The 11,854-nt window shown below is 42.5% G+C and overlaps 1 protein-coding gene across 1 annotated transcript; it reads right to left on the bottom strand.

Moving 5' to 3' along the window:
- Nucleotides 1-7,318: 7,318 nt before the first annotated feature.
- Nucleotides 7,319-10,277, bottom strand: LOC120038519 (perforin-1-like). Its single transcript, XM_038984247.1, has 2 exons — nucleotides 10,104-10,277; nucleotides 7,319-7,846 (listed from the first exon to the last, which is right to left on the bottom strand). Exons 1-2 carry the CDS (start codon nucleotides 10,260-10,262, stop codon nucleotides 7,586-7,588), a joined length of 420 nt encoding a protein of 139 aa, XP_038840175.1. The 5' UTR covers nucleotides 10,263-10,277; the 3' UTR covers nucleotides 7,319-7,585.
- Nucleotides 10,278-11,854: the final 1,577 nt, after the last annotated feature.

The following is an 11,854-nucleotide window of genomic DNA, read 5'->3' as shown; positions in this document are numbered from 1 at the left end:
CAGAGATATGGAACCAGATGTTGTTGTAGATAAGAGGACAGAGATATGGAACCAGATGTTGTTGTAGATAAGAGGACAGAGATATGGAACCAGATGTTGTTGTAGATAACAAGAGGACAGAGATATGGGACCAGATGTTGTTGTAGATAACAAGAGGACAGAGATATGGGACCAGACATTGTTGTAGATAAGAGGACAGAGATATGGAACCAGATGTTGTTGTAGATAACAAGAGGACAGAGATATGGAACCAGACATTGTTGTAGATAAGAGGACAGAGATATGGAACCAGACGTTGTTGTAGATAACAAGAGGACAGAGATATGGAACCAGATGTTGTTGTAGATAACAAGAGGACAGAGATATGGGACCAGATGTTGTTGTAGATAAGAGGACAGAGATATGGAACCAGACATTGTTGTAGATAAGAGGACAGAGATATGGAACCAGATGTTGTTGTAGATAACAAGAGGACAGAGATATGGGACCAGATGTTGTTGTAGATAAGAGGACAGAGATATGGAACCAGATGTTGTTGTAGATAAGAGGACAGAGATATGGAACCAGACGTTGTTGTAGATAAGAGGACAGAGATATGGAACCAGATGTTGTTGTGGATAAGAGGACAGAGATATGGAACCAGACATTGTTGTAGATAAGAGGACAGAGATATGGGACCAGACATTGTTGTAGATAAGAGGACAGAGATATGGAACCAGACGTTGTTGTAGATAAGAGGACAGAGATATGGAACCAGACGTTGTTGTAGATAAGAGGACAGAGATATGGGACCAGACGTTGTTGTAGATAAGAGGACAGAGATATGGAACCAGACGTTGTTGTGGATAAGAGGACAGAGATATGGAACCAGGTGTTGTTGTAGATAAGAGGACAGAGATATGGAACCAGATGTTGTTGTAGATAAGAGGACAGAGATATGGAACCAGATGTTGTTGTAGACAAGAGGACAGAGATATGGAACCAGACGTTGTTGTGGATAAGAGGACAGAGATATGGAACCAGATGTTGTTGTAGATAACAAGAGGACAGAGATATGGGACCAGACATTGTTGTAGACAAGAGGACAGAGATATGGAACCAGACGTTGTTGTAGATAACAAGAGGACAGAGATATGGAACCAGATGTTGTTGTAGATAAGAGGACAGAGATATGGGACCAGACGTTGTTGTAGATAAGAGGACAGAGATATGGAACCAGATGTTTATGTAGATAAGAGGACAGAGATATGGGACCAGATGTTGTTGTAGATAAGAGGACAGAGATATGGGACCAGATATTGTTGTAGATAAGAGGACAGAGATATGGGACCAGACGTTGTTGTAGATAAGAGGACAGAGATATGGGACCAGACGTTGTTGTAGATAAGAGGACAGAGATATGGAACCAGATGTTTATGTAGATAAGAGGACAGAGATATGGAACCAGGTGTTGTTGTAGATAAGAGGACAGAGATATGGAACCAGATGTTTATGTAGATAAGAGGACAGAGATATGGGACCAGACGTTGTTGTAGATAAGAGGACAGAGATATGGAACCAGATGTTTATGTAGATAAGAGGACAGAGATATGGGACCAGACGTTGTTGTAGATAAGAGGACAGAGATATGGGACCAGATGTTTATGTAGATAAGAGGACAGAGATATGGAACCAGATGTTGTTGTAGATAAGAGGACAGAGATATGGGACCAGATGTTTATGTAGATAACAAGAGGACAGAGATATGGAACCAGATGTTGTTGTAGATAAGAGGACAGAGATATGGAACCAGATGTTTATGTAGATAACAAGAGGACAGAGATATGGAACCAGACGTTGTTGTAGATAAGAGGACAGAGATATGGAACCAGACGTTGTTGTAGATAAGAGGACAGAGATATGGAACCAGATGTTTATGTAGATAACAAGAGGACAGAGATATGGAACCAGGTGTTGTTGTAGATAAGAGGACAGAGATATGGGACCAGACGTTGTTGTAGACAAGAGGACAGAGATATGGAACCAGACGTTGTTGTAGATAACAAGAGGACAGAGATATGGGACCAGGTGTTGTTGAAGATAAGAGGACAGAGATATGGGACCAGATGTTGTTGTAGATAAGAGGACAGAGATATGGAACCAGACGTTGTTGTAGATAACAAGAGGACAGAGATATGGAACCAGACGTTGTTGTAGATAAGAGGACAGAGATATGGAACCAGACGTTGTTGTAGATAACAAGAGGACAGAGATATGGGACCAGACGTTGTTGTAGATAAGAGGACAGAGATATGGGACCAGATGTTGTTGTAGATAAGAGGACAGAGATATGGAACCAGATGTTGTTGTAGATAACAAGAGGACAGAGATATGGGACCAGATGTTGTTGTAGATAACAAGAGGACAGAGATATGGAACCAGATGTTGTTGTAGATAAGAGGACAGAGATATGGAACCAGATGTTGTTGTAGATAACAAGAGGACAGAGATATGGGACCAGATGTTGTTGTAGATAACAAGAGGACAGAGATATGGAACCAGATGTTGTTGTAGATAACAAGAGGACAGAGATATGGAACCAGACGTTGTTGTAGATAAGAGGACAGAGATATGGAACCAGATGTTGTTGTAGATAACAAGAGGACAGAGATATGGAACCAGATGTTGTTGTAAATATAGATAAGAGGACAGAGATATGGAACCAGACGTTGTTGTAGATAAGAGGACAGAGATATGGAACCAGATGTTGTTGTAGATAACAAGAGGACAGAGATATGGAACCAGACGTTGTTGTAGATAACAAGAGGACAGAGATATGGAACCAGACGTTGTTGTAGATAACAAGAGGACAGAGATATGGAACCAGATGTTGTTGTAGATAACAAGAGGACAGAGATATGGGACCAGATGTTGTTGTAGATAACAAGAGGACAGAGATATGGGACCAGGTGTTGTTGTAGATAAGAGGACAGAGATATGGAACCAGACGTTGTTGTAGATAACAAGAGGACAGAGATATGGGACCAGGTGTTGTTGTAGATAAGAGGACAGAGATATGGAACCAGACGTTGTTGTAGATAACAAGAGGACAGAGATATGGGACCAGGTGTTGTTGTAGATAAGAGGACAGAGATATGGGACCAGGTGTTGTTGTAGATAAGAGGACAGAGATATGGGACCAGATGTTGTTGTAGATAAGAGGACAGAGATATGGGACCAGATGTTGTTGTAGATAACAAGAGGACAGAGATATGGGACCAGATGTTGTTGTAGATAACAAGAGGACAGAGATATGGAACCAGATGTTGTTGTAGATAAGAGGACAGAGATATGGGACCAGATGTTGTTGTAGATAAGAGGACAGAGATATGGAACCAGACGTTGTTGTAGATAAGAGGACAGAGATATGGAACCAGATGTTGTTGTAGATAAGAGGACAGAGATATGGGACCAGATGTTGTTGTAGATAAGAGGACAGAGATATGGAACCAGATGTTGTTGTAGATAAGAGGACAGAGATATGGAACCAGATGTTGTTGTAGATAAGAGGACAGAGATATGGAACCAGATGTTGTTGTAGATAAGAGGACAGAGATATGGAACCAGACGTTGTTGTAGATAAGAGGACAGAGATATGGGACCAGATGTTGTTGTAGATAAGAGGACAGAGATATGGAACCAGATGTTGTTGTAGATAAGAGGACAGAGATATGGAACCAGATGTTGTTGTAGACAAGAGGACAGAGATATGGAACCAGATGTTGTTGTAGATAAGAGGACAGAGATATGGAACCAGACGTTGTTGTGGATAAGAGGACAGAGATATGGAACCAGACGTTGTTGTAGATAACAAGAGGACAGAGATATGGGACCAGATGTTGTTGTAGATAAGAGGACAGAGATATGGGACCAGATGTTGTTGTAGATAAGAGGACAGAGATATGGAACCAGATGTTGTTGTAGATAACAAGAGGACAGAGATATGGAACCAGACGTTGTTGTAGATAAGAGGACAGAGATATGGGACCAGATGTTGTTGTAGATAAGAGGACAGAGATATGGGACCAGATATTGTTGTAGATAACAAGAGGACAGAGATATGGAACCAGATGTTTATGTAGATAAGAGGACAGAGATATGGAACCAGGTGTTTATGTAGATAAGAGGACAGAGATATGGAACCAGGTGTTGTTGTAGATAAGAGGACAGAGATATGGAACCAGGTGTTTATGTAGATAAGAGGACAGAGATATGGAACCAGGTGTTGTTGTAGATAAGAGGACAGAGATATGGGACCAGATGTTGTTGTAGATAAGAGGACAGAGATATGGGACCAGACGTTGTTGTAGATAACAAGAGGACAGAGATATGGAACCAGATGTTGTTGTAGATAAGAGGACAGAGATATGGGACCAGATGTTGTTGTAGATAAGAGGACAGAGATATGGGACCAGACGTTGTTGTAGATAACAAGAGGACAGAGATATGGGACCAGATGTTGTTGTAGATAAGAGGACAGAGATATGGGACCAGACGTTGTTGTAGATAAGAGGACAGAGATATGGAACCAGACATTGTTGTAGATAAGAGGACAGAGATATGGAACCAGACATTGTTGTAGATAAGAGGACAGAGATATGGAACCAGATGTTGTTGTAGATAAGAGGACAGAGATATGGAACCAGACATTGTTGTAGATAAGAGGACAGAGATATGGAACCAGATGTTGTTGTAGATAAGAGGACAGAGATATGGAACCAGACGTTGTTGTAGATAAGAGGACAGAGATATGGAACCAGATGTTGTTGTAGATAAGAGGACAGAGATATGGAACCAGATGTTTATGTAGATAAGAGGACAGAGATATGGAACCAGATGTTGTTGTAGATAAGAGGACAGAGATATGGAACCAGATGTTCATGTAGATAAGAGGACAGAGATATGGGACCAGACGTTGTTGTAGATAAGAGGACAGAGATATGGAACCAGACATTGTTGTAGATAAGAGGACAGAGATATGGGACCAGATGTTGTTGTAGATAAGAGGACAGAGATATGGAACCAGACGTTGTTGTAGATAAGAGGACAGAGATATGGAACCAGACATTGTTGTAGATAAGAGGACAGAGATATGGAACCAGATGTTGTTGTAGATAAGAGGACAGAGATATGCAACCAGATGTTGTTGTAGATAAGAGGACAGAGATATGGAACCAGACATTGTTGTAGACAAGAGGACAGAGATATGGAACCAGACATTGTTGTAGATAAGAGGACAGAGATATGGAACCAGACATTGTTGTAGATAAGAGGACAGAGATATGGAACCAGATGTTGTTGTAGATAAGAGGACAGAGATATGGAACCAGATGTTGTTGTAGATAAGAGGACAGAGATATGGAACCAGACATTGTTGTAGATAAGAGGACAGAGATATGGAACCAGACATTGTTGTAGATAAGAGGACAGAGATATGGAACCAGACATTGTTGTAGATAAGAGGACAGAGATATGGAACCAGATGTTGTTGTAGATAAGAGGACAGAGATATGGAACCAGACATTGTTGTAGATAAGAGGACAGAGATATGGAACCAGACATTGTTGTAGACAAGAGGACAGAGATATGGAACCAGACGTTGTTGTAGATAAGAGGACAGAGATATGGGACCAGACGTTGTTGTAGATAACAAGAGGACAGAGATATGGGACCAGATGTTGTTGTAGATAAGAGGACAGAGATATGGAACCAGATGTTGTTGTAGATAAGAGGACAGAGATATGGGACCAGACGTTGTTGTAGATAACAAGAGGACAGAGATATGGGACCAGATGTTGTTGTAGATAAGAGGACAGAGATATGGAACCAGACGTTGTTGTAGATAAGAGGACAGAGATATGGAACCAGATGTTGTTGTAGATAAGAGGACAGAGATATGGAACCAGACGTTGTTGTAGATAACAAGAGGACAGAGATATGGAACCAGATGTTGTTGTAGATAAGAGGACAGAGATATGGAACCAGATGTTGTTGTAGATAAGAGGACAGAGATATGGAACCAGATGTTGTTGTAGATAAGAGGACAGAGATATGGGACCAGATGTTGTTGTAGATAAGAGGACAGAGATATGGGACCAGATGTTGTTGTAGATAAGAGGACAGAGATATGGGACCAGACGTTGTTGTAGATAAGAGGACAGAGATATGGAACCAGACGTTGTTGTAGATAAGAGGACAGAGATATGGAACCAGATGTTGTTGTAGATAAGAGGACAGAGATATGGAACCAGATGTTGTTGTAGATAAGAGGACAGAGATATGGAACCAGATGTTGTTGTAGATAAGAGGACAGAGATATGGAACCAGATGTTGTTGTAGATAAGAGGACAGAGATATGGAACCAGATGTTGTTGTAGATAAGAGGACAGAGATATGGGACCAGACGTTGTTGTAGATAAGAGGACAGAGATATGGAACCAGACGTTGTTGTAGATAACAAGAGGACAGAGATATGGAACCAGACGTTGTTGTAGATAAGAGGACAGAGATATGGGACCAGACGTTGTTGTGGATAAGAGGACAGAGATATGGGACCAGATGTTGTTGTGGATAAGAGGACAGAGATATGGAACCAGATGTTGTTGTAGATAAGAGGACAGAGATATGGAACCAGATGTTGTTGTAGATAAGAGGACAGAGATATGGAACCAGATGTTGTTGTAGATAAGAGGACAGAGATATGGAACCAGATGTTGTTGTAGATAACAAGAGGACAGAGATATGGAACCAGACGTTGTTGTAGATAACAAGAGGACAGAGATATGGGACCAGATGTTGTTGTAGATAAGAGGACAGAGATATGGAACCAGATGTTGTTGTAGATAAGAGGACAGAGATATGGGACCAGATGTTGTTGTAGATAAGAGGACAGAGATATGGGACCAGATGTTGTTGTAGATAAGAGGACAGAGATATGGAACCAGACGTTGTTGTAGATAAGAGGACAGAGATATGGAACCAGATGTTGTTGTGGATAAGAGGACAGAGATATGGGACCAGACGTTGTTGAAGATAACAAGAGGACAGAGATATGGAACCAGATGTTGTTGTAGATAAGAGGACAGAGATATGGGACCAGATGTTGTTGTAGATAAGAGGACAGAGATATGGAACCAGATGTTGTTGTAGATAAGAGGACAGAGATATGGAACCAGATGTTGTTGTAGATAAGAGGACAGAGATATGGAACCAGATGTTGTTGTAGATAAGAGGACAGAGATATGGGACCAGATGTTGTTGTAGATAAGAGGACAGAGATATGGAACCAGATGTTGTTGTAGATAAGAGGACAGAGATATGGGACCAGATGTTGTTGTAGATAACAAGAGGCCTCTACTCTAGCTGGATATAGGACTATCAGTAATAAATGCTGTTTTAGCTATGTGGAAGGGGTCTAATGGGCTCCCGGGTGAACTGTAGGCTTTAGGGTGTAGGAGTAGTACAGGGTCTACTGTAGAGGCTCTAGGGTGCAGGAGTGGTACAGGGTCTACTATTGGGGCTCTTGGGTGTAGGAGTAGTACAGGATCTACTGTAGAGGCTCTAGGGTGTAGGAGTAGTACAGGGTCCCGCCCTTCTTCAGAAAACATTGATGCTGCCAAGTTCCAATCTTGATGGAGCGCTCGCAGGTCCCCAGCAGGTCGTCAAAGAGCAAGTCACTGTCGTACACCTCCAGCCTCACAGGGTTGTTCTCATGGGCGTTAAAGAAGTTGAAGTCCTCCTTCCACCAGGGGTCATGGTCGTTGTTCTTTACCTCTGTCTTCCCGCCGTAGCCAGAGCCCATAAACACCTAAATTATAATGATACTAGTGATGATAATGACAATAATGATGATGATGATGATGATGATGATAAGAATAATGATACTGATAATAATGATAATAATGGCAATACTGATTATGGCAATGATGATAATTATGATGATAATGACAATACTGATTATGGTAATGGCGATAATGACGATGATGATGACACTACTGATTATGGAAATGTTGATACTGATGATGATGATGATGTGTGTTATAATTATCATTGGCATCATTACCATAATCAGTATTGTCATTATCGTCATTATTATCAGTATCACGACCCGCTACCAAAACCTTCTGGCTCTCATTCACTGCGGCCAACGTGAGTAAAACATTTAAACAGGTTAACCCTCGCAAGGCTGCCAGCCCAGATGGCATCTCTAGCCGCGTCTTCAGAGCATGCGCATACCATCTGGCTGGTGTGTTTACGGACATATTCAATCAATCCTTATCCCAGTCTGCTGTTCCCACATGCTTCAAGAGGGCCACCATTGTTCTGTTCCCAAGAAAACAAAGGTAACTGAGCTAAACGACTATCGCCCCGTAGCACTCATTTCCGTCATCATGAAGTGCTTTGAGAGACTAGTCAAGGATTATATCACCTCCACCCTACCTGACACCCTAGACCCACTCCAATGACACCCTAGACCCACTCCAATACCGCCCCAATAGGTCCACAGATGATGCAATCGCAATCACACTGCACACTGCCCTAACCCATCTGGACAAGAGGAATACCTATGTAAGAATGCTGCTCATCGACTACAGCTCAGAATGTAATACCATAGTGCCCTCCAAACTTGTCATTAATCTCGAGACCCTGGGTCTCGACCCCGCCCTGTGCAACTGGGTCCTGGACTTTCTGACGGGCCGCCCCCAGGTGGTGAGGGTAGGTAACAACATCTTCACCACGCTGATCCTCAACACTGGGGCCCCACAAGGGTACGTTCTCAGCCCTCTCCTGTACTCCCTGTTCACCTATGACTGCGTGGCCATGCACGCCTCCAACTCAATCATCAAGTTTGCAGACGACACTACAGTGGTAGGCTTGATTACCAACAACGACGAGACGGCCTACAGGGAGGGGGTGAGGGCCCTCGGAGTGTGGTGTCAGGAAAATAACCTCACACTCAACATCAACAAAACAAAGGAGATGATCATGGACTTCAGGAAACAGCAGAGGGAGCAGCCCCCTATCCACATCAACGGGACAGTAGTGGAGAAGGTGGAAAGTTTTAAGTTCCTTGGCGTACACATCACGGACAAACTGAAATGGTCAACCCACACAGACAGAGTGGTGAAGAAGGCGCAGCAGCGCCTCTTCATCCTCAGGAGGCTGAAGAAATTTGGCTTGCCACCGAAAACACTCACAAACTTTCGAGAGGTCCGAGAGCATCCTGTCGGGCTGTATCACCGCCACAACCGTAAGGCTCTCCAGAGGGTAGTGAGGTCTGCACAACGCATCACCGGGGACGAGCTACCTGCCCTCCAGGACACAAGATCATCAAGGACAACCACCCGAGCCACTGCCTGTTCACCCCGATATCATCCAGAAGGTGAGGACAGTACAGGTGCATCAAAGCTGGGACCGAGAGACTGAAAACAGCTTCTATCTCAAGGCCATCAGACTGTTAAACAGCCATCACTAACATTGAGTGGCTGCTGCCAACATACTGACTCAAATCTCTAGCCACTTTAATAATTAATAATTGAATGTAATAAATATATCACTAGCCACTTTAAACAATGCCCCTTTATATAATGTTTACATACACTACATTACTCATATGTATATACTGTACTATCTTGCCTATGCCGTTCAGCCATTGCGCATCCATATATATATATGTACGTATTCTTATTCATTCCTTTACACTTGTGGGTATAAGGTAGTTTGTAGCTTCGCGTTCCTAGATATTACTGCACGGTCGGAACTAGAAGCACAAGCATTTCGCTACACTCACATTAACATCTGCTAACCATGTGTGACCAATACGATTTGATTTGATTTATCATCATTCTTATCATTATCATCATCATTATTACAATTATTTTCATTATCGTCATTAGATTAGATGTATAAAGCCCCCCCTCCCCCCCCAGATGCTCATAGTAAGGGTGACTCACCTCATCTAATCTACTAATGTATAGCACTGGCACCTGGCTATTTTGCACCAGACAGATCACCACACATCATCTATCATGGTGGACAGGTGACTCAGGTGAGGAGAGATTTACCTTGACGTAGGCATCAGGGGTCTGGAACAAGCCGCTGTTCAGGTCGCTGGCTCTGAGGTTGAACACCTTGAGGACCTTACGTTCCTCTGCTGCATAGATCTGGACCACAGTCAGAACACACACCACCAGCAGGCACCACAGAAGAGAGGAGGAGGACATGTCTCTCAGTCAGATAGGGCTTGATCCGTGGAGGGAAGTCAAAAGAGAGAGAGAGAGAGAGAGAGAGAGAGAGAGAGAGAGAGAGAGAGAGAGAGAGAGAGAGAGAGAGAGAGAGAGAGAGAGAGAGAGAGAGAGAGAGAGAGAGAGAGAGAGAGAGAGAGAGAGAGAGAGAGAGAGAGAGAGAGAGAGAGAGAGAGAGAGAGAGAGAGAGAGAGAGAGAGAGAGAGAGAGAGAGAGAGAGAGAGAGAGAGAGAGAGAGAGAGAGAAAGAAATAAAACAGGATCGGACCCTTTTTATAATTCTTCGCCTAAAATTACATACCCAAATCTAACTGCCTGTAGCTCTGGACCTGAAGCAAGGATATGCATATTCTTGATACCAATTGAAAGGAAACACATTGAAGTTTGTGGAAATGTGAAAATAATCTTGGAGAAAATAACATTTTAGATCTGGTAAAAGATAATTCATCGAAAAAAAACATGCATTTTCAAACTGTAGAACCCAGTTCCTACATTTCAATATAAAAATTGTATCAAACAAAACTATGCTACATTTTATCTCTGGGACCCTCAGGATGACAAATCAGAGCAAGATTACTGACCAGTTTCTAAAAGTTTCTTGTTGTTGTGCACTCTCCTCAAACAATCAAACAACTCAAAAAAATGGTATCTTTTCACTGCAATAGCTTCTGTAAATTGGACAGTGCAGTTAGATTAACAATAATTTAAGCTTTCTTAAATTATGTCTATGTCCTGGAAATGTTCTTGTTACTTACAACCTAATGCTAATCACATTAGCGCACGTTAGCTCAACCGTCCCGCGGGGGGGGGGGGGGGGGGTCCCGTAGAGGTTAAAGAGAGCGTAAGAGCTTGTCACAGAGCATAAACCGTCTTCAAACCGTAAACATACACACATAACAATGTAATAACAATGTATGTCCATTTCAAGGTCTCGATCAGTTTAGGGATTACAACTAGGAGAGACAGGGAGAAAATACACATGCCACATACAGAGAGAATAAGAGAGAGAGAAGTCAAGATACTTCTGAGAAAAACTAACCCAGTACAGACAAAGAAAACTACAGAGAGAAAGAGTAGCCAAGATATTTCTGAGAGAAACAAACCAAATAGAGACAATGAAAAGACTACAGAGAGAGTGAGAGATAGAAAGATGGATTGGCGGTCCTTTACCTCAGCTTTGTAACCTCTGAATGTTGTACATTCTACCCCTGTAAACATAACATACTGTACACTCCCCTCAGCCCCCTCCACTCTAAAGGTGATAGCAACATACATATGGTCAGTTCTCAAGCATCGTCTCAGCCAATGAGTGTCCACGATGCTGGCTCTGAGACGGCAACGCCCTATACTACGTGGCAAACAGGGGTTTGAACTGAAATCCTATTTTGCATCCCAAAAAGCACCCTATTCCCTATACAGCACTATGGGCCCTGGTCAAAAGTAGAGCACTATATAGGGAATATGGTGGAATTTGGGATGAAGCCCGGGTTAACAGAGATGGTCTCATTACATAATGAAAGTTAGGGTACGCCTGTGAGAAAAGGCTTTCCTCCAACAGGTGGGTGACAACAA

The sequence above is a fragment of the Salvelinus namaycush genome, unplaced genomic scaffold, assembly GCF_016432855.1.
Source record: "Salvelinus namaycush isolate Seneca unplaced genomic scaffold, SaNama_1.0 Scaffold224, whole genome shotgun sequence".
NCBI classification, from domain to species: domain Eukaryota; kingdom Metazoa; phylum Chordata; class Actinopteri; order Salmoniformes; family Salmonidae; genus Salvelinus; species Salvelinus namaycush.
Note: the sequence above shows the minus strand (reverse complement) of the source record. Positions and strands in the feature narration are given on the sequence as shown.